Genomic DNA, 24,171 nt, shown 5'->3' on the forward strand with positions numbered 1-24,171 from the left:
ACTTTATTTGGCAGGATATTTGAAGGTTTTGATATTTGATTTGGTTCCAGTTTGGAAGAATATGTAGCTTTTTTGTTGCTGAAATTCCCTCTGAAGCAGAATTTCCATTCCCTGCCCAGCTCTGGGGTGGTCTGACTGTCAGGGCTTTGGAAGCCTCTAAAACCTGAACTTCAGGCCCAAGAGTGTGGGAGCTGAGACTTTCCAGCTCCCTTAGCCCTGCAGGTTCTGCTGAGGAGAGATGTTAGCCCCAGACAAGCAAACAAACAAACAACAGCCTATCGGGAGTTCTGCTGGATTCCCAGGGTGCCTCTCTGTTTTCAAACACAAGCCATCTCTTTGAAATCCCTGACAAATTGGCAATTTCAACCAAAACAAGAAAGTTTCTTACAATGTTTCCCACAGCTGTATTCATAAGTCATGTGGCCCACCCCAACTGTAATAAGGAATTAAGCATCGATTGAATAATAGATTAAAATACCATTTGTTCCATTCTCAGAACAACAACAATAAAATCACACTTCATTGGACAGCTTACATGATTGGCCTTTAAGAACAGAGAAAGTAGAGCAGCACTTTCCTGTGAATTTGGGGTTTTTTAATTATTCCTAATATTCAAAAAAGCCAAAGGCTGCTTTTTCCTTATCTGCTTGAGTTGAAACAGTGCAACAGAACTTCCCTGAAAATAAACAGATATTCACAATATGGCTGAAATCTTAAAACACTAAATATTGAATCTCTAGGAGCATGAGGCTTCATAGCTGACACTCACTCAGGATATTTCAGGCAGAGTCGTGCATCTCTGAAAGATGAGTTTTATACATGGCTCACCAGTGAACAGACATCACTCACACACTTAAAAAAATCCTTATTCTCTGTTTCAAATGTTGATCTAAAATTAAAGTTATTTTATCTCCAGAAACTTTGATTAAAAATCAAGTTAAGAAATCATGTTTTATATTCTCATTTTACTTTTGGTTAAAATTTAACCAATGTTACTGACTTTCACGGAGTTAATTTCCAGATGAAACTCTACATGCCCATTTACCTCCACAGTCTTTTCACATTTATTATTCTCCTTCCATGAGGATACACTCCTAAACCATTACAGATTTCATTATCACCTATTTTTTCTTTCATTCTTTTTTTCTGTAAAAGCATTAAAATCTTACTTTGCTGTGAAAACAATGTCTTCCTTGTCAGTCTCATTTCATTGTGCTCTGCCTGCCTCCTACTTACTTCAAGCTATGTCAGTGCTATTCATGTGCACACTGGAAGGTCTTGGACAAAATATTAAAATTGAAAAGAGTGATTTTGCAAAAAACAGGCTGGGTCTTCCACCCTTAGATTCCTCAGTCTGCATTCCTGCAACAGTAATTATAAATAATGTTATTCCCTGTGTAACTCCAAGAAGACTTTACACAGTGTCAAAGGCATGCAATTCCCATATGGAGATACGCTGTTTCTGGCACGGGAATCAAGTTCACTTGCTAAGAGCTCTGGGCAGGGGAAACTCTTCAGTTTGAAAGGAAGAAGATTTATGGGGCAGGTTGAGTTCCAGAATGAAATGGCAGCTCTTTCCAGCTGCTGTGAGTTTAACCACGCCATGAGAAAATGAATGAATGGGCTGCTGCTCTGACAGCCAGGATGTTACTCATTAAAACTCCACACTCGCATTTACTGAGTCATGGAGACACAGGGACAAACACTGTCATTGTCCAGAGTGATAACACCGAGGGATACACTCATATCTGGGGCAAGAAACCGCAGCAGGAGATGGCAGAGTCTTGATCCCAGAGCCTTGTTTCAGCTTGAACACCGTGGTGTAACAGGGACCAGGTGGATCTCGGAGCTCATGTGCACTTCAGGCAGTCTGGCTCACCTCGTGTAGGACAGGCCAGTGAGCATGTCTGCAGTTTGAACTGGGACAGGACAGGGAGCATGTCTGCAGTTTGAACTGGGACAGGACAGTGACCATGTCTGCAGTGTGAACTGGGACAGGACAGTGACCATGTCTGCAGTTTGAACTGGGACAGGACAGTGACCATGTCTGCAGTTTGAACTGGGACAGGACAGGGACCATGTCTGCAGTGTGAACTGGGACAGGACAGTGACCATGTCTGCAGTTTGAACTGGGACAGGACAGGGACCATGTCTGCAGTTTGAACTGGGACAGGACAGGGAGCATGTCTGCAGTTTGAACTGGGACAGGACAGGGAGCATGTCTGCAGTTTGAACTGGGACAGGACAGGGAGCATGTCTGCAGTTTGAACTGGGACAGGACAGGGAGCATGTCTGCAGTTTGAACTGGGACAGGACAGGGAGCATGTCTGCAGTTTGAACTGCACCACCCTCAGCAAGGGACACTCACACAGCTGGCAAGTCCCTCAGGAACACCAGGAGGCTTTGGAGGAAAGGATCCTAAAGAGATGCTGGAACCCAGAACTGTCACCCTGTTTCTGGGGCACACAGCAGATACCAGAAGGATGGTGCTTGAGAGGAAAGCCTTCCTTCCTTCACTGTGGAAGCAATTCTTCCCTGTGAGGGTGGGGAGGCCCTGGCACAGGTTGCCCAGAGAAGCTGTGGCTGCCCCAGCCCTGGAAGTGTCCAAGGCCAGGTTGGATGGGGCAGGTTGGAGCAACCTGGGCTGGTGGAAGGTGCCCCTGCCCATGGCAGGGGATGGAATGAGATGATCTTTAAGGTCCCTTCCAACCCAAACCACTCAGTGATTCTATGATTTCTATGGATGTGTTTTAAATGGTTGGGAAAAGGTCAAGGTGGTGGAATTCTAACTCAGTAAGACAGCTGGCAAGCAGTGGGCTTGTTTGAGGGAAGGACTGAGACAGCACTAAGTTACAACCATTTAAACGCATGACTCAAAACTGGCAGATATGTTCTTGTGGAGCGTGTCAGGGAAGGCACTCACATCTGACCTGTCCTGTTAGCACAGCCTTGGCACAGTAACCACACTGAATCCCTCACATTACAGGAACTGTATGGAACCTGCTCCCTTCCCTATGTACTGTCCCCTCACATTCAGCTCTGAGCCTCACAAACTGAAGCTGAGACACAGGGGGTGAACAGCTCCCCCCTGGATTTGCACCACACTTCCCTGGAGCCCTCAGAGCCAGGTGGTCAACACTGAGCTGCACTGGAGGTCAGGGGATCCCAGCTGGGGTTTAAACAACCACAGACACTCTGACACCTGCCCCCAGCAGCTCCCACTGCTGCAGGTGTCTAAACAGTCCCACTGGCACCTGCCCAGACCTCGGCAAACACAAGGAACCGGGACTGTTCCCTGTTCAGGAGGAATAAATCGCCGAGGCAATCGTGCTCCCTCAGGGCTCTCTCTGGCTCCAGTTACACCAGCAATTAGGAAGAGAATTTGGCCCTCACTTTTGCATCTGAAATGCCATCACAAGGTGCAAGTGGCATCCTGAAGTGATTTTTCTGTACCTCTCAGAGCTGTGCCAGCTTGCAATCATAAGTGGAGTAAAATAGTATTGCTGTTAAAGAAAGCACCCCAAGGTGCCAATTTAACTCACTCATTTTTAGAGTGAAGCCCAGCTTCAGAAGGAGCTATGCTTTTTTCTTGTGCTATGTTTTTTTCTTGTGCAGCCATGAATAAATGCAACTGAACCACATTTATCAGCTTCAGGTTTTGTCAATAATTATTTGTATCTCTCACAGAATATGTGCCTTTTATTTAACTATTACGATTTTCTTAATTACACCTCAGTTATGCACAGAAGCTACAAGAAGCATTTAGTAAGCTTTTTTCAATTCCCATGAAGTCCTAGGGAGTCTCTAAAATGAAAATCTTTAGAAGAATAAATTTAATTTACAGCAGAACAGCAACTTACATTAATCAAATTATCATTAAATCATCAAGATTCTCTCTCCCAGATTGTTCAATAAACTTGGTTTCCTGTTTTTCCTGCCTCTGTTTTGTCTGTAGCTCTTATAACCCTTCAAGTATTTCCTAAATTGGCACTTCAGTCCTATCTGTCAATTCTTCTGCGTAAGAGACTGCTTTCAATGCCAGTGTAAATGCAGAAGTCAGAAAACATGGACAGACTTGCCTGGAAGACACATTCTTTCCGTAATAAAGATCAATCCAACACTTCTACAATTACCAAGGTTAAATCACTTTTCAATCCACTTGAACAGAGGGGAGAAAATAAAAGCATTTTAAATACAAAGTCCTCTGTGAAGCTGCCCCTCCAACCACCAATCACGAATTGTGAGCTCCACTAATTAAGTGTAACAAGTGCATGTAACAGCAAAAATAACACAAACTATCATTGATATAAAAAATAGGAATGACACAACCATATGAGAGATGCAGTAGAACCAAAATCTTACTGTGCAAGTGATTTTAACATTTAACTTCATTATTTCATCTGGTAGATTATCAAATAGAAATTAGTATCCTATCAACTGTCAACAGAATTAAGAAATATGCTTATTAACTAAAAGGTACTATTTTCTATAGTCCAACACATTTCATAGAATCACAGAATGGTTGGGGTTGGAAGGGACCTTAAAGCTCATCTCATTCCACTCCTGCCATGGGCAACACCTCCCACTCTCCCAGGTTGCTCCAAGCCCCGTCCAACCTGGCCTTGGGCACTTCCAGGGCTGGGGCAGCCACAGCTTCTCTGGGCAACCTGTGCCAGGGCCTCCCCACCCTCACAGGGAAGGATTTCCTCCCAATATTCAACCCAAATTTCCCCTTTCAGTTTGAACCCACTGTGAACCCATGAACCCATTGAAATGTGCCCCTTTTGAAAAGGAACACAGAAAGGACTGTCAAGAGAACGTGTTGTTACACAGAGTGCTGTTTTCAGATGGAACTGAAACATGGAATCATGAAGATGTAAACTGTATTTGAGTATATTACACATAACTCTGTACCTGCATTCTCTGGACTCGGATATCGGTGGCAGAGAAGCACACATTCTGTTTTTGTTTGCCCATTCAACACCCTTGTCACAGCATTCTTCCACTGACAGCTCTGCAGAAAGAAAGAAAACCACAACAGTCTATTTAACACAACCTTGCATCTCCAACTGAACCCCCCCAAGCAAACACAAGGAAGTGAGTTTGACACCTCCCCCCAAGAACAGGGCACCCAAACCCAAGGCAGACATGGCCAAACAAGGCTCCTGGCAGCACCTTGCAATAAGCCCAGTGCTGGGGGTTTGCCTTCCTTGGGGAAGCACACCTCAGTTTCCCTTAACCTTCCACACAAAAACACAGCCTGGGCACTGGTACTCCGGCAGAAAACAGCTCAGAACGCTCCTGCACAACTACAGGATCTGTTGGATTGCAATCCATGGCTATCAAATGTGGCAGTAGCAAAAGCAACCTTTTAAAATGCCAAAGAATACAGGATAAATCAAACAAGTGATAGCAGAAACACCTGAATGTCATTACAAGTAAATTTGCGAAACTGGTTTCACCTGAGGTAATTATCCAAGTAATCTGCTTTACTCAAAAATATGCCTGTAAATGCCAAAGTATTGTAGAGAGGGACAAAAAGGTATATGGTATTTTGATCACTTAACATACAACAGAAAAATTAATCCAGATACCAACTTACACCAAAGCTGAACCTAAGGGGAAAAGCACATTGAAGACAATTATTTCTGTAGAGTGTATTCTTGCAAGTCTTTAATTTAATAAAACTGAATACTGTAAATGAACTGACAAGCACTACAGGTTTGCTTCATATTCCAAGTGCAAAAGTTCAGTGCACAGCAGGTGTATCAGAACTTGGAATAAAACAGGAGTCACATTTTCCTATTAATTATCTTGTAGTCTGAACACCGAACAGCTCCTTGTGTAACAAATACACAATGTGTGTAAAGAACCCCTCTGATTACCCAGAGGGACAGCTTTCTAATGGTTTCTCTGTGTTTCATAAGTGTTTTGGCTGATGGCCCTGCCAGGCTGCTCCCGGGAGTGCTGAGGGAGTGAGGGATGACACGGCCAGGCCACGCCCGGGTACCTCAGAGAGCTCATGAGAACCAGAGAAGTTCCTGAAGAATGGGAGACAACAAAGGTCTCCCTGACTTCAAGGACAAGAGAGGAGATCTGGGAAACTACAGGCTGGTCAACCTCTTATAGAATCATTAGGGTTAGAACAGCCCTCCCAGCCCACGGATTCCCCCTGTGCCCCATCCCCACCTTGTCCCCAGCCCAGAGCACTGAGTGCCACGGCCAGGCCTTCCTGGGACACCTCCAGGGCTGGGCACTCCAAACCTCCCTGGGCAGCCCCTGCCAAGGCCTGACCACCCTTTCCAGGCAGAAATTCCTCCTGATGTCCAACCTGAGCCTCCCCTGGCACAGCTGGAGGCCGTTCCCTCTCCTCCTGTCCCTTGTTCCCTGGGAGCAGAGCCCGACCCCCCTGGTTTCCCCCTCCTGTCAGGGGGTTGAAGATCCTTGCCCAAATTACCCATTAGGCTGGTGGCAGGACAGGGAGTGCACAGCAGGTCATTCCCATGCCTCCCGTGATTGTCTCATCCTTAGTTCTGGTCCAAGCACATCCAAAGGGAGCACATTTCAGCAGGCAGCCACATCATATTCGAGACTCTCCATCCTCACAAACGACTTCCTGCAGTCTCCTAAGGACAAACACCTGTCTCCTCTGGCTCTCCCTACACCAGTTAGGAAGCCATCGTTCCCAGGTGCTCCTGATGTGTGGGGGTTCCAGCCCCCTCCCATCTGTCCACATGCTCACCTCCTAAGTAGTTCCAGTTATCAAAACAAGCGGAAATAATTAAACTGTTCATGATCACACTAACTTTGACACACATCAGAGTTTGCTCAGCTGGCAGGTGTTCAGATGCGGGGAAGGAAAAAGCAGCTGAAAGCAAGAAAAGAAGGTAATTCCCTCCAGTAACTCAGGGTTTTTTTGCAGGGAACAACTTGTATTCTCAACTTAGTGATTATAATCCAAGGATTCAAAGCAAAAAGGAAGAGGTTAAATGAGATTTTAAGATGCATCAGTCATCTTGAGGTAGGTACTCTTTTGTACAGTCAATTGTACAGGACAAAGCTCTGGAGTCCTGCACGGAATTCTGGCTTTAAGAAAGATTACATCAAAGTGGAAAATGAGTAAAGAAAGATCAGGAGGATGGTCAGGGGAATCAAAGCCCTGTTATATGAGGAGAAACTGGGAGAAACAGACCAACCTGTGAAAGGATGTGGTTCCTGTCAACAAACACTACAGCAGTAAACAATCTGAATCATGGGATCCAGAAAAACAAAGGTTTTAGTAAGAAAATCATTAAATGGAATTACATTAAGTGTTAGTTTATAACAGAGTTCTGTACTCTATGACCCAGGTCACCCTTCCACTCTTACTTACATACCCAAAGTAATGGTCAAAATTCTGTCATTACTAAGTCAAGGCAATATTTCTCCTGAATCCCAGAGTGTGTCCAGAATCCATGCCAGTGTCTGAGAGCTAAATGCAGTTAACAAAGCTACAGAGAAAATCAGTCTGGTAAACAACCATCTGCCTGTGGTGAAAGCCACGCACTTGTGGCTGAGCTCTTCTCTGGGAATAGAGACCCTGTCTGGGGCTCTCTGGCTGACAAACATCATATGCATCAAATTTCATACAATGGGTTGCAAATAACCACGTTTTTAGTGCTGCTGCCTGCAATCAATCTTAACTGTGTTGAAAAATGATACACATTTAACTGCAGTGCAGAGCTGGCTGCAGGTTTTTGCAGGGCTTTGTAAAAAATGGTCTTTGGCCAAGTTCCTCTCCAGAAGGACAATCCCTGGCTCTGGACACCAGTTCTTCTCTCCAAGCTCTGGCAACACACCTCTACTCCAGCGAAATAACTCAAGCATTCAAAGCAGGCCAAGCTAAGCAAGCTTGTCTGTAGGAGTGCATCCAGACAAAGGAGATCACGGAGAGTTTGCTGAAGGAGAACTGTGGTCCAGGCTCATTGTTTTGGTGACATCACAATTCATATCCTCCAAAGGTCCTGCCAAAAATCTCCTGAGAATAGAGGGAAGTGAAAAACAAGCAGTAAAAAAGGACTCCACCCTCAAGTCCATTCTTCTAAAACATAACAATTAAACAGTGAAAAACATTTTCTCTTGGCTTTGCAGTTGCTCTAAAAATTGCAATTCGTGGGCAAATCCTTACCCTTTCAAATCTCAGAAAGTGTGTGAACCAGAAGTGATTCTGACCATCTGGGCACTCTGGGTTGTTAATGAGTATTTAGGAACAGGACCCTTATCCTCTCCTGGCTGCATTCTTCCAGCCTTGTGGACTCCACTGCACACATGTGCATATTCATGTCGCTCCCAGTTGGAAACCTTTGGGCAAGCAGTTCATACTGGGGCACCTGTGCCTCCTTACACCCTCTTCATGGGACCAACACCACGGGGGACTACAGACTGCTCCTTCAGGGCGTGCAAAGGATGGGGCAGTGGCAGGCAGATGGTAGAAGTGCTCTGATTACGACATCTCACTTTCTGAACAGAAAATAATGGCTGTTTTTCCTCTGGCTGTAACCCTGTGTCTCAGTGCAGCTGATGGCTCGTGGCACCCCTCACAGCTGGAGCAGGAATGACAAGTCTGCTCTTCTGAACCTGGTGCTCCTCCAAGGATTCTGCCAAGTGCACAATGTTTCATGCAGATCAGCCAGAGACCTCCCAGGCATCGGAGAGAGAAAGCCCTTCTGGGAAAGGCTGGGGACACTGTCTGTGCTCAGCTGCAGTGTGCCCTTTTATTTGGAGGGAGGAACCCAACAGGGAAGTTGTGAATTCCTGTCGTGCAGGAATACACTGGCTGGTCCATTTTGTAAATTTGAGAAGCACTTGTTCAGCTTTCTGGTTCCACAAGACAGAAAAGCATGATAACCCAGAGCTCTGGTTAGATGACAGCATGTTGACTTCCTTTTCTAGATACACTAATTTTGCATGCTAAAAGACTAGTTGAGAAAACCCAAGTTTATTTTGGATAAAATCCAACACAGCTTTATGACCACTTTGTCCCTTTAGCAAATCATGTGCAGCAGGGCATCCAAAAGAACTCGAGCTGTGTTGTGTGGTGACAGTGAGGATGCCTGTCCTGATGGGAATGTGGTGGTGTGTGTTGGATTCCCAGGGAGATTTCAGGAGTCTCAGGAAGAGGACAGCAGAAACACAGCTGGAACTCAGCTCTCTAATTTCACAAAAGCTGTCATGAAGGAAAGCTATCAGATAAGACATGATTAAGGCCACAGCTATTCAAACATTTTGTGTGCATGATGCATTCATGGGCTGGCTCTGAACTATGCACACAGGCACGATGTGTAAGAGCATATGGTTGCTTTAAAAAAAGGTAGTTTGCTAATCTTAACAGGACTGCCATACTGTGTGGGAGTTCAAAGCAAGAAATGCGGTTAATATCTGCATAACCTTAGACTTCTATGATGTAATAATTGCTTATTCAGCTGCTGTAGTGAATATTTTCTGCAAAAGGAAGATAAGCTTAAGAATGTTACCCAAAGCATGATTCCTGGAATGAGAAACCCTGAATTGCTTCTGGGAATTGTGCAGAAAATAAGCAGAAGTAAAAAGGACTGGATAAATTTCGTGGCAGTATCATTCCAGTTAGATGAAAAAGGGACAGATTTTTTAGGTAACAATCTACAGTAGCAGCTATTCTTTACAGTTGCCCCTGATGGAAAGGTCTGTGCACAGTCCAGGACTGGATAGCTGTTCATTACTCAGTGCTGATCCGTGGAACAGTTACCAGTCTGATGCTGGTACCAAACCAGAGCTACAGCTGGGCCTAGATGGGCTCACCAAGGTAGTGCCAAGAAAGTTGACCAGTCACTGATGTGACCCTCACAGCCATCAGCTTCCCAGCCCACATAACCAGCTGTGGTTGGGTATGGGTTTGGAACTGAGTCCAGGTCAAGGGGTCAAAGTCACTCCTCCTTACTGAGGTGTTCTCAATCTTCTGAGCGCATTGATCGATTCAGTTTGTAAGATGTGGTTCAGAGCTTGTCCTTTGCTCAGTTCCCTCTGTCAGAGGCTCAGCACTGTGGAATGTGAGGAAACAGAGCGTGATTCTCACTCCTCAGCAGCCGAGGATCCAGGCAGCAGATGGGCTCTGGGAGAGCTCAGCACCAGTCCAACATGTTTCACCAACAGTACGTCAGCCAGGACTTTGGGAGCTCGTGATTACAACACACATGCACTGGTTTAGGTTTCCAGTAAGAAAACCACTTGCAACATTCCCTGTGTACTTTTTTGATAAAACCTTTCCTGTCCTGTCATGAAAACTCTCTCACTAGTGATGCTCATCCATCTGACTGCCAGCTGAAAAAAGCCCAAGCCTAATTACGGGATTTGTCAAAATGACAAACTGGCCATTCATAATATTCACAGTCACATCCTTTGTCTTCCAGCCTCCCTTTACATCTGTACTCTCATAAAACCACAGCAACTGCACATCCCTTTGGCCAAGGCTCCACTTTGCTCAAGGTTCAGGGCAGTGTGGTCTTGGCCTGATCTGCAGCACCCAATCAATCATTTCTTGAACAATGACACCTGGCTAATATTAGATGGACAAGTCAGCAGCTTTTGTAGCAGGGATAGCAGTCAAGTGCTGGCAGCTGGGATTTGTAGTCTTGATTTTCTGGCTGTTCTTACAACAAGCTGTGGAAATGCTGTCTGGCAATGCAAGCACTCTGGCTGGCCACTTAAGGCATCACATAAACCCAGAGACATGTTTAGACAAGAGGAAGGCCAGCTGACTTCAAAGATCCAACTGCTAATAGACTGACATGATAAATCCAGCTTTGCTACATCTTGATCTTGTGTGTAAACCCAGGGATTAGGCACACAGAGTAGGGAAAAGGGTGAAGGAGACCTGAAACAATGAAAGACAAAGATGTACAACAGAAAATCTGGCCTCATGATTCCCTGAAATAAATAGTTTGAATTGGAAGTAAAGGAGTAATGCAGGAAGGCATTGCCATTGTTCATCTGAGATGATTAGAGTATGTGCTGGATCTCTTGGGACTAGAGTTGGAATGAAGATGCCCCTCTTCCCTTTTGTATGCAGGGAAAGAAGTGGAGTCCCTCTTTTTCTGCAGAGACTTGTTGGTTCACCTCAAGGCTGTTCACCAGATGTGCCAATGCAGTGATGGGGTATGAGGAGCAGACACAGCTGAGCTGTGGCACCAGTGTCCTTTGGACAATAAGGTGTTCTTAGTCCTTCCACTCCATTGTTCTCTACAGGTTCTCTTTAAAACTGTAACAGCTTGAACTTGATAAGAAATGCATAAAACTTGGAGCCAGGATGCCCACAGGCTGCTGTCTCCAGGGGGTGTGTTGTAGGCTGCCAGGCTGTGTTCCTCACCAGCTGTCCCTCTCCTCTGCTGCTCTAGTCCACTGCTTGCCCTCAGAGAGGGCCTATGACAAAGGGCTTCTCTCTTTCAAGTGGGGAGGTAATTTTGGAGCTCTATGGACTGACAGACAATCTCTCAATTTGTGTGCTGCTCAGAAACAGGACGTTATCTCCAAACAGCCTTAAAGGATTTGAACCTTTCCTTTCAGAATCAGCCTCAGGGGGATTGTTTCAGGACAGCTGAAATCACTGAAGAAACCCAGTTAGCACAGCAAGTAAAGCAGCAGCACCCTAAAGGAAATGCCTGCTGTGTTAGTTTGTTTTGTGGTGGGTTTGAAAACAGCCAACATTTTACTGGAAATTTTCTTAGGTCTGGAGAACACTCATTTATGGGGAATGTGGCTCTGGTAGCACCAGCAGTGGTCATCACACAGTTAGGGGGATTTTTCAGATACAGCCAAACCTCATTTTATGAGATATCTGTTTGCAGTTTATAAAAGAAGTCCTTAAAATCTTCCATGGCAATAGCTGGTGATGAGGTTGCTGCTCTGGCTGGTGCTAAGGTCAGGCCTGAGGGAGGCAAAGCTATGCTGCAACAGCCCTTATGTTCTCTAGCAGGGAAAGCAAGTGGTTTTCTGTGGGTTTTTTATTTTGTCTCAGGTCTAATAAAAAAATTCTTTCAAAAAAGTAGATAACTGGCTACTACAAATTAGAAAAGACAGCTCCATCTATGGCAGGAATAAGGCATCTCATATATGTATATATTTTTATATATATGTGTGTGTGTATATGTATATAAATGTCACAAAGGATAGGGATGTAGGAGCCCTCAAAAGGTTATCTTGTCCTACTCACTACTTTCAGGAAGAACTGATAAAATTAAGTCAGTTGTAGGCAGAGTTCTATTTAGTTGTTCAAAACAATATCAAGTGAGGCTGACTCCCAAACCTGTCTAGGCAACGTTCCTCAACATTTTGTGCATTCAGCAACGACAGAAAATGTTTAATAATATATTGGCTCCCTGTCCTCTCCAAAAGCCCGTTCCAATTCCTTCTTTTCCCACTACCTCTTATCCCCAGGCTCTTCCACCCAGCCTGCTGTGCACCTGAAAACTGCTGCTTCACGTGATGTCTTCGCTGGGAACAAATTCCTTTCCACTTTTTCATCCTTCTGGTTAGGTTACTTTTTGGGCTTCCAGGAGGAGGCCAAAGACCAAAAGATATTAAGACTGGAAGAATGAAGACTGTTCTGAAGATTTCTGGAGGACATGAAAACATTGAGAGGATTGGAGTGCACCGAGTCACCGCTGTGTAAACAGCTCAGTGCATGTGAGGGCTGTGCCAGGCTTTACACACCCCAAAGAACGTGGAAACAGGGGGTACATTCACAGCTCCAGAGGGCACAGGTGGCCTGAAGAACCCAGACTCACCAAGATGACATGGAAGGATGTACAATAAAGACTCATGATTGGAAGAACAACAACTGCTCTTCCTGACATGCTAAACTTTATCCTTCATCCCTCCCTGTGTGAGAATATCATGCAAATAATGAAATTACTTTACAGGGTGTTGATAGAAAAGGTGCCACTTCAGGCTTTCTCATTTAAGAACAAATTTTAATCTTCTCTTGATTTCTCATTTCAAATCTTGGGGAAAAAAAAAAAAGAAATGTGATTAGAAAGTTTTATATAGGGTGTTACACTTAACCCACTACTAGTCCTGTTTATTTTTATCAAGGCCATGACTCAAAATGTTCTGCAGTAAACAATGATCTTTGAATAGACCTTACAGAGCTTTGGATCAAATTAAAGCTGAAATAGGAATGAGAATATGACAGAGCAGCATGTCTCAGAATATCAAACATACATACTCAAGCACTTCTATATTTTCTTATGTAAAAGGGTTACAGGAAAAATATTTTCACACTGGGATTTCTCTCTTTTCATCTGACCAGAAAATTAGTAAGAATAACTATGCTTTTATATACTGCTAAGGTGAAATGGATCTACTCTGCAGGCAGCATGTTTACTGGGGAATATAAAAACAAATATAGACAATGATGAAAGATTCTGATATTCTACCACTGCTATATTTGAAGAATAGTCTGGAAACACTAAGCAGATGGGATAAAATTTATAGCACAATGGGTCGAGGTTCAAGTATGAAAGGAACCACAGACTTTACAGAGCAGGGAGAAAATAAAGATCCCTTTTTTTGCATATAGTTATATAGCAATGCTTTGGGGAAGGTTTCCTTCGGAGAAAACATCACTAGTACTCTTATAGGAGATTTTCCTCCTTACAATTATCTGTACTGAGCATGGATATCTAGTTCTCCCAGGTTCTCTGCCTAGGCACTGATATTTGAAGTCCTCAGTACCTGAAATTCAGTCACTGACAAGAGCAAAGCTGGGAGACTGCAGCATTTCCAGTGGATGTAGCATTTGCACAGCACATCCTTCCAGTGCTTAGTGAATCCCTGGAAACACCTACAGAGCTGGAATATACCAGACCAAGTATTTCTATGTCTATACACTTACCTCAGCATTGATACAAAAGATGTTTTTAGGTATTGCTTTCTTTATTACTAAGTTTAAGGTCTCAATCCCCATTTTGACAGGGCTCAAAACTGAACCCTTTGGTGGGGAACATATTTGCACCCTTGTGCAGCACGGGGTGTCTGTGGTGTTAGTACAACCCAGAAATCAATGTACATCCTCTGCCTGTGTGCTAAGCACCCAAACCTTCATCAGCTTTCTTTGAATGAAAATCTTCCAGTAATCTGATTACCTGAAAAGAATTTGAATGAAAATCCCTGAGAACCTAGAAATTTAGTTTCTTCTCAAGATCCAGCAGCACGTACTTCAAATCCAAAAGGCCATTTCTCAACTCTTCTAAGTCTAACATAGGTTATAGTAGGTACAGAGCAGAGCCAAAGTACTCCTGAGTGTTGAGGAAAAATAGAAGTGTTACTTGTTTTAAAAAGTGATGGCAAGAAGCTTCCTGAACTGCCTGAGCCAAAGATCTGTGGTGTATTCAGGAGAGCACGGGCCTGGGAGATGCTTTAGAACAGTTGTGTCCTGTTGATCAGAGAAGACTTTCAACACAGCTTGTACTGAACTGTCCCCGTGTCTCACCAAAGATGGTCTCAGCAGGACCAGAGTCCTCCCCAAGTCTGCTGAAGAGGCAGGGGACTGTCCCAGCTGTCCCCTCACTGCACACCCCCGTCACTGTAAATCACCCACTGCATCACTGCTCTAGGGACTACTCGACTACTCCTTCTCCATGGACCTGACATTACTCTGGGCATTTCTAAGCTCATTTTTACTCACAAAATATTGTGGCCAGTAATTCTTGACATTCTCCTAGGGCTCTTCACTGATCTGTACTGACCCTTTCTCTCCTTTATGCTTTTTGTGACCTCGTCCTCTGTTTTCCCTCTTGCTCCTGACAGCTCCTTCGTGGACTTCTTAGTGGACACTCTGTTCTTTCTCACCCTGCAATCTTCTCAGTCTTCTGCCTCCACTTCTACATCTTATCTTGGAGTAATGTTATCCACCTTCCCAGTTTAATTATGTGTGATGACTTAGCTATTAAAATCCCACTTCTAGCTTCCTCCTTCCATCGAATCTAGACATAAACACATGTGCCTGACATTTCCCAAGTGCTTTACAGCAGCTTTTACCTGTTCTGGCTAAAATGACCTGCTTACTTTGTTCTTTCTTAACTTCATTCATTTTCTTTGCTCCATGTCACTGTCAACCCTCACTTTCTGCTACATTTTCACAAAAGCTTTTGTTCATTTATCTCTTTCACACTAACCCACGCTGTGTTACCATTAAAATTCTTGCCTGTTGTTTTATTTGGATTTCAGCTCTCTCTTTCTTGACCTTCTCTATCTCACCCTCTTTCATTCTCTACAGTCATTTTACTACATCTGGTAAACCCAGATTCTCTGCTTACTGAATTCATTTTGCCAGCTACTTCTTTAGAACTCTCAAACAAAGTCAAGTCTTTCATGGTCACAGGTAACTCTATTTCTGTCAAGCTCCAGAGGGCTAAAGCCCATCTTTCATTTCAGAAAACGTTGCTAGAAATATTGTGGAACAAGTTGGTCTTAACACAAGTTTGTTTTGAAAACACATGTGAAGTTGATAAGAAACTTGCAGAATGGGCTAAAGTGCAACAAAACAAACCAAAAAACCCTTAAAAATGCATTGCCCTGCTATCAGATAATGCCTGAAATCTGACAGAGCAGTATAAATATACTGAAGTAACTTGATAAGCTGGTTTATGGGGGTTTCTCTTGGATTTCACTAACGTGTCTGCTTTCAATTACACAGACGAAAAACAAGAGCTTAACATCTTGCTCTTCCCCTTTTGCAATAAAATGTCATGTCTGAAAATGGACTGTTAAAACAAAACCCAACTAAAAACTAACTTAGAGGTAGCACTCCTATTTTAAAACTGGTAGTATGTGATTTTTGGGGGAGGTTTTATCTATGACAGAAGGTAAGAAAGCACAGATTTAGCCTTTTATGTGTCCTACCTCCGCCCATATACTTCTACAAATTTACTGTTACAAAAGCACATGTAAAAATCATAATCTTAAAATAAAACTCATTCCACAAAGTCAGTGGAACATTTTTTTTTATTACAACTATAAGCTCTCCCTGAATAGACACGTTTCCAGATGTTTAGTGAGTTAAAACTGTCTGTGCCTGTAGTACCAAGACATGCCAAAGACAGAGTTAGAGGATGAACTATTAATACACTGACTGGCCATGATGATGTAACTCATCTTCTTCAGTACTACTATCCAAGTACTGTACTGGTGAGTTCTAAGGATATAGAAGTTCTCAGTGAAATTAGAATATTTGGGAATAAAAACCTGACATACCTTTTACTGCCAAATTTGGCTACACTTTGTGTTAAAATAAACTTTGAAAACCTAAACTTATTTATTTAATTACTTCTGAGTTTTCTAAGAAGCTGTCCAGTAACTAAGGTTAAATGAACAGAGATTATAAAGTAAAATTATTCGGTGTTTTACAATAATGCTGAATGCTAAAAATTACTGTGTCTGCACACTGGGACACAGCAAAGCCACAGTTTTGCTGATGTACTCTGTTGTCTGAGGGAAAGTAGGAGCTATTTGGGGATTCTGGAGGTAAATGCTGCTCTTCTAACCATCTTTAGACTGTCCCTCCCTCTTTAAAAGGAGTGGCTACCATCTCTTCATGAAATACAAGGGTAACTGTGACAAGTGCTCTGCTATCCGAAAATCTACGACTGAAAACACTGCAATAGTAACAAATAATTTACTTCCCTGGCTTTTGTCTGCCATTGTAAGGCCCAGGCCAGAGCCCACGTGTTTCTAAGCGTTTGCCTGGAGTGTAATCAAGCCTCAACACTGAATGGACCCCTCGGGGTTACTCGAATGGAAAAGCCACTTACCTGTTGGCTGTGACAAATTCATTATCACCACAGGAGAAGTACTTTCTTTGTCATGTCCTACAAATTAAGATTTGCATGGGATTGCTACACTGAACTAAATCAGGTTCATATCCTCTTTAGAGACAGCACTAAGAGATCAGGAGCGAAGCGCGCAGTGCGGGAGGGGAGTCACGGCCGGCATCCAGAGCCCCGCTTTCGAGAGCAACCACACCATTCACAACGTTCCACATTTGCTCTCCGAAAAGCCCCCATCCTTTGCTCCCCTATTCCCCCCGCTCCGCCGGGTTCCCGACTCACCGCCGGTGCCGTGTCCCGTGCCCCGTGCCCTGGGCTGCAGCCGCGTCCCGGGCAGGGCAGGGATGACACCTCCGGCCGCCGCGACATGTCGCGACCGCGGGACACCCTCCGGGCTGCCCCAGCCGCCGGACCCGGGCTGGATCCCGGCGGGCGGGACCCCGCCCGGTGCCCGCGGCAAAGCCCGTCCCGGCACAGCCCGTCCCGGCACTGCCCGTCCCGGCACTGCCCGTCCCGGCACAGCCCGTCCCGGCACTGCCCGTCCCGGCACTGCCCGTCCCGGCACTGCCCGTCCCGGCGGAGCCCCGGCCCGAGCCCGCCCGGGGATGCGGCACCGGCGGGGGCACCGGCGCTCGCCACGCCTTTCTGCTCGCTTGGACGTGGCAGCGGCGCTTTAAAGCCCGCCCGGGACCTCCGGGGGCACGGGGCTGGGGGACCCCGCGGGGGCAGCCCCGCCGCCCCATCCCCGGGATGCCGCAGCCGGGAGCGGGTCCCGCCGGCGCGGCCAGCCCGGGCTGGGCTGGGCTCGGCTCCCGCACTCACCTCGTGCCCGGAGCGGCGGCAGCATCGCCGGCAGCAGCAGCAGCAGCCGCAGCAGCGGCCGGGCCCCGCACAGCTCGCCCATCGCCGCCCGCAGCTCCCCGCACTCGCTCCGAGCGGGGGCTTGGCTCTCCCGCCGCGTCCAGCCGGCTCTCCCTTCTCGCTCGCCGCCGCCGCCGAGGTTATCCCAGCCGCCCGAGACCGGCTGGAGAAGAGCTGCGAGAACCCCCCGCTCGGTGGGCTTGACAAAGATTTAATTCACCGCCCGCCCGGTTAATTACGAGCGCTCGCGGGACGGAGCGGCCACCGCGGCGCGGACCCTGCTGCTGCCGATGCCCCGCCGCCCCCACACGCTCTGAGAGCGACTCCCTGGAGCTCGGAAAACTTTACAGATCCTCAGCGGGAACCTCGGGCCGGCGTGACTGATTCTGTGGAGGAGAAGTGCAGCGACTTCTCTCGGTGCCAAGAAGGAGAGAGCCACAAACAAAGGCAAAGCAAAGCAAAACAAAACAAAAGAAACCACCTAGCAGAGGTTTAACCTCCGCAGGGGAGATTTTCGACCCCCCTTCTTGGTCTTTCCGTGGATTTTACTCCTACACGGCTTTTGTCAATAAAACAGGATTTTTAAAAGGAGAGATTCTAGAATCTTTCAGTGAAATTCAGTGGGGAAACCAAAAATCCCTTCTTCCCTCCCCCTCCTCTTAAGAAGTCAGGATGAGAATTTCAACCCAAATGAGGCAGTCAGCTCTGCTCTATCACTCCCCTCCCTTCTTTTTTCTTCTTTTTTTTTTAAACCTCTCTATCTTATTTAAACAGGAACACAAACACTGATAGTGGTTGAAGCACCCAGCTGGCAATGCTGTTGCTGAGATCTTTAAGATAATGGGGGGGAGATAATATTTGCAGGCAATGCAGATGGAACCAAACAGAGAGTTCATCACCCCTCTATACTTTGCCCTCGGTTTTACTCAGACGAAGGGCTGGAAGTCAGAGTGTGTTTACTTGGAGGTTGTGCCACATGGACCCTGATTGGGCTGTTCCTCAATAATGCAACTTTTGAGGATTATCTCTCCTCAAAATATCCACATGGGGAAAGTATTTAAGGCAGAAGTTGAATGTGTGTGTTTGGTTCTACACCAGGTTATTTATGCTTTTCTAACAAAAGAACGCAGATACAGCCAAGGGTCCAACTCTCCCAATGTGCTGGCTTCAGCCACCATCCCAAGTGGTCACCAAAGGAAGAGCACAAACAAGGAAAACACATGATAATTTTGCCAACTACTCTCCCTTTGGAGGGAGTTTGGAGTCACTTTGAGTTTGGAGCATTTCCTCAGTGAAATGTGCTTTCTGTGCACTTGTGGCCCTCAGCAGATTTCTGCTCCGGGTATTTATCCTGTCTCCCCATGAGTTCTTGTAAAACTTTATCATCCACAATATCCTTTGCCAGCAGGTTTCATGGATCTACCATGCCCTAACTCAGTTTACAAGGATCTTACATCACTTACAGTGGGACCTTGCCAGTGTTTCATCCCGACTCAAGCTCCTGGGTTTTTTTCTGCATCAGGCTGCTGCAAGAGGCACCCAACAAAGATTACACCTTGCCTAAAATTTGTACCAGCCTAACTGAGCTGGAGGAGTCCCCTCTATAGAAACTCTGGGTTCCATTCAACACTGCCCTATTTCACTTTACTCTAAAACCTCTCCTAATTGACTAAAGGTGGGTGGAAAGAAGTTCACCAGTGTGCCTGAAACAGTGTAAAGTCACACATGGAGTTCCCCTGATTAACACCATGTGTGGGCATTCTCACTCCAGAGTCAGAATTCCTTGTTCCTGTTTAGTTTGCCACCACAAGCTGTTTACCAGAAATGAGGCAAATTCAAGTAACTGTTTAAGAAGTGTTTCTAGAAGCCATTCATGACTGTGGTCATCTCCAGATGTGACAGCAGGTTTTTCCTTGGTTCGAGGTGGGCTTTTTGCGTAATATTAATACACATTTCCAGTATAAATTGGCACTCTCACCTACAGTCAGATGGAGAGGCCTCGAGTCCATGTGATTCCAATTACTGACCCCAGGCTTTGTAGTGAGCTGAGCCATGCACTTCAGGCTCAGCCCAGAGGTCCTGGGAGTCGATGGAAAGCAAGGGCTTACGGGAGGGAACATTTTGCATAACCACATTTTTTCTTATATCTATTTGCAAGGGCCCTGTAATCCTTTTGTGTAGCTTTTAAAACAAACAAATTCTTTAATGAGGATTTTATTTCTACTTCAGAAGAATAAAAATCATTTGCAGAAGCTCAGATTAATGAGCAATGACAGCGTAACAAATCATTGTGCAAGTCATTTCCAAGGGGCTTGTTGAGAGTAGATACACACAAGTAGACTGACAAGGAATTTAGGATTACTCTATCAAACCCAGCCATCTATGGCAGCAGGTTCACAGCTCTCATTTGGCTGCTTAGGAATTCTTGAGATGGGCTGATTAAGCCTATATAAGGACATGAACCTCTGTCTAAGGAACAAAGCTGCCCTGTAGTCCCAGCTGTTGTGCCTCCCAGCTCCTCTGCTTTAGTGCAGCTCCCAAATCCTGACTTTTTTTTCCTCCACCCATCCGTCCTACAAATTGAGCAAAAGAGAGGGAAATGAAATTGCTCTGGCTTCCCTGTTTTCAGGAAGAATGTTGCAAGGAGGAAAATGGATTCCCCTAGAAATGAAATCTAACTGCAGTTCCCAAAGGGAAACTCCTTGGGCCCTATGGCAAAAAATGAAGCCACGTATTGGCCCCTGTAATGGAAATGTGCTGCACTAAAGATACATAAAAAGGCCTCTTTGCATCTTAGCAGGAAGAATACATCACTGATGGCTACAGATACATAAGGATTAAGAAGATCCATGTGGATCCCACTGTAAATACAGGACCCCCAACCTTACAGTAGGGAAATCCACAGCTACTGGAGTACAAATGAGAACTCAGCTCAGCTCCAAACTCCAGGATGTGCATGGGACCACTGACATTCGGCTTCATTCCTGGAGAAAACACTACCTGAATCTTCTCTGAACTAGAATAAAACCTCTGGCCAAAAGACATGTGGCAACAACTTTAAATATTGAAAGTTTTGGAAATCTTTCAGGTTTCAGCATCTTAATATTGGAAATGGATTTTTAAGGATCCTGACTATCTTGCCTGCCCTTCTGAACAGTTTCAGCAGGTTTTCTGATTAAACTAGGACACATCTCTTACAAAAAAAAAAGAACTTACCAGAATTTTCAGAGATGGATTCACAGCAATCTTTGGTTACATTTGAAACTGGATGCCAATAGTCCAAGCCATTTATGCCAGATGGGAAGCCATACAGAGGCTTGTATCCAAACCAGGGAATCTACCTGAGCTCTGTGTCTCAGATGCCTAAAGACTGCCAGAAGAGGCTTGGCTTATTTTATAGAGCATTCCTTGCACTGCCAGATTAATTTCTGAACATTTTTTCCCCTTTGCATAGATCAGTTAAATATTCCAGACAGGGACTCATAACCCTGAGTCCTTTTCAACAACGTTGCTTCTAAGCATGTTGAGTTTTTGCCCCTTTTGAAGTTTGTATCCATTTTTAAATGTTGCCTACATTTTCTTTTCTTTCCTTTCCTGCCTGATTAAGGAAAATATATATATAGCTATCTTGGACACTCAGAACACACACTGGTTTCCTATTAATATGGATAGGGTCTGCTTCTAAGTCAAGGAGGAGTTTATTGGGGCATAAAGGAATGCTTTGATGATCCATGTCATTTCCCTTGTGGCATTACTTGTAGGATTCAGGAATAACTCAATCTGACATTCATGGGGCATTTCCTGCCTCCCCTTCTGGAGATGCATCCTCCCAGGCTCTCAGATCTCCCCCTCCCCATAAATTTCCTTTCCCCTTCTGGACTTCCTCATGTCCCTGCAGGGCAGAGCTCCTCTGAAGTGTGGACAGGCAAGGAGCTGAGCCCTAGGAAGGCTGGGATCCTTGGGATAAGCTGGAGAGCAGTGTGAGTTGTGCACACATGGGTTGGAGGGGCCAGTGGCATCTGCCTTAGGCTCTGCCTGGGGCCTCCCCAGAGCCCACAGCAGCAGGGATCAGTGGCTATTTTGGCTGCAGTCTCTCAAAGGGGGGCTCCCAAGTTTGGCAATCAGCATCTGCACCAAGGGTTATTTTCAACGTTCAAACAAAAATCAAATCTCTTTATAAAGGAAAAGCCATCAATAAAGCAACTGGCTATTGTGCTAAAAGGCCACTTCCCCTCCTCACAGCCCTGGTAAATCTGAGCTCCATCCCTGTCAAGCAAAAATAATATCCAAGTATGTGACCAAATGATTTGTGGGTGCTGGAAAACATACAAGTGAATATAAGACAGTTGTACCTGCCAGCTTAAAATCAGTTTTCTGTGTTTCCTCCTGAGCACCCAAGGTCTGCTTCCTTCAGTGCTGTTTCTGTCCTGTTTTATGAATTTGCTGTAGTATTTTACCTATCTTTTTCTGCAGTTCTAATAAAGCAAGAAGCCATCCCACCCATCTGCAGACAGCCCCAGCCTGCCAGAAAACTTTTATGTTACCAGTAGAAACTGTGATTGTAACGCAGGATAACGTAAGCAGACAGTGCAGAGAATATGAACACTGATAAAGCCCTGGGACAAATTCATGTGCACTGAGTTTGCTCCTTCTCCCCCAGCTCCACAGACAGCCCTCTGTTTCTTTTCCTCAGTCTCAGTTTCTTTAACAGAGGTTCCCAAACTTTATTTACTCATGTACCACATCTTTTAGACTTTACTGCCTTGGGCTGTAATATCTCTGTCCCAGGGACCCAGGATCATCCTTGGTGGCCTGATTCTACAAACAGATGTTAATAATGCCATTTACAGGGAGTGGGGCTTGCATTTACACAATGCTGACACAATTCTGAGCACTGGCTATGAGAGGGTACCTTAATAAACATTCGTTTAAAAGTTATTGCAGTGTAGCAAACTGTTCAAAAGAAAAATATTTTCTGGCACAATTACACAGAAACTGGTTGATATCTGGCATATGAGAAGTTGGTGGACTGGCTCTTAACTGGATCAGAATATCTTTGGAGAGCTGCAAAAGGGAAAGTAAATAGATTAGCCCTATTAAATGAAGGCAGTGGGTTAAGGTGTTCCATGCTCCATGTGTCCTGTGGTTTCCAGGTCTCAGGGCAGCCAGGTTCATTTGTATATATTCCATCATTAGCCACAGCCTGTGGGGATGGGGAGGCTGGCTCAGAGTCTTTGGAGAAGAGCTGTAACATACTCCAAATTTTGGATAAAATTGAGTTTTCTGTCTGTCAGGGACTACTCTGGCGCTCCTGTCTTTGCTCCTGGCTGAGCTCTGGAAGCAAAGGAAGCAACAGAGTTTAGGTTCCAGTTAAAAGAACTCAAACCAACCCGCCCTGTACTCCCCTGATTTGTAAAATGCTTTGAGCTCCATGAAATTCAACAAGGTACATAAGAGTGAGCTGTTAGAGATTAGCAACCCGGAGCCATTACCTTCCCGTGAATGTGGTATGAAGTCATTTAGGCCAGTTTTAGCTTAACTTCTCTTTCCCCTGTCCCAGAGCAGCATCCTATATAGTCTATATCACAATAACATTAGTGTTCAGAATAGCTCCCACATTTCCTCCCAACTCAGAAATGTACAGGCAGGTACCTTTCCAGCTGAATAGCAGATAGAGACATTTGCTTTGGTAGTTACTCCATAATTTTTACTCTACTTCTGAAATGTTCCACAAACACACAGGCCAGTCATTATGAAGATCTAACTTGTGCATGTCAGTAATAGCTGCACTGCAAGTCAGAAAACAGGATCCTTTCAAGTAGGTGTATTTTGGAGTAACAGAAACTGTGTCTTGACTCTCCTCCAGCAGATAGCTCATATGAGAAGCATTTGCAGAATCACTACCATGAATCCAGAAAAAGAAGTGTCTTTCTTTGTAGCTTTCACTTTTTCCCTCAGTTTATGCAATATTCTGTATTTAATAACTCTGCTGAAGACGAGTGGAGCCCTGGCTCTACGGAAATCACTGGCAAGAGTCCCACTGACTGCAGTGGGGCCAACAGTGCTGTTAACTCTTCCCTCTGAGGGAAATCCAGAGTGCCTGAGGAACGGGCCTGCCTCTGCTGAGACCTCAGCCCAGACTGCTCCCCACTTGAACTGACCCCGTACAGTCACGGAGGCTGTTATTCTTGAGAATTTGCCAAATCCTTAAGACAAAACCAGCATCATAAATTATCCCCAAGCTTTTACCCTGGAGTAAAACAAACCTTCTCGTTTTATAAATGAAGGCACCTATGCAGACTCCCATCTTTCAGTGGTTTCACTGATAGCTCTGCTTTCACACAAGTTAAAAAAATCATTATCAGTTTCAGAAAGAAACTCACGTTTCTTAAATGAACACTGATGAAATGTTTTGCCTCCAGGTTCGATATTTCACTATAAATACACTAAAACATACAACATTTGGTGAAAT

The 24,171-nt window shown here is 45.0% G+C and overlaps 1 protein-coding gene across 2 annotated transcripts in view; it reads right to left on the minus strand.

Moving 5' to 3' along the window:
• FBLN1 (fibulin 1) overlaps window positions 1-18,171 on the minus strand; it is a 62,703-nt gene extending 44,532 nt beyond the window's left edge. The window contains exons 1-2 of one of the 2 annotated variants that reach the window (XM_027742868.2): window positions 17,661-18,163; window positions 4,915-5,014 (exon numbers count right to left, since the gene is read on the minus strand). In XM_027742868.2, the coding sequence (XP_027598669.1) occupies window positions 4,915-5,014; window positions 17,661-17,742 (182 nt within the window). In that variant the 5' untranslated portion in view covers window positions 17,743-18,163. Of the gene's footprint in view, window positions 1-4,914; window positions 5,015-17,660 lie in introns of both variants that reach the window. The other variant, XM_027742878.2, reaches the window with a different exon arrangement.
• Between the last annotated feature and the right edge of the window lie 6,000 nt (window positions 18,172-24,171).

The sequence above is a fragment of the Pipra filicauda genome, unplaced genomic scaffold (assembly GCF_003945595.2).
Source record: "Pipra filicauda isolate LSUMZ 115617 unplaced genomic scaffold, ASM394559v2 scaffold493_size893225_pilon, whole genome shotgun sequence".
Lineage (NCBI taxonomy): Eukaryota > Metazoa > Chordata > Aves > Passeriformes > Pipridae > Pipra > Pipra filicauda.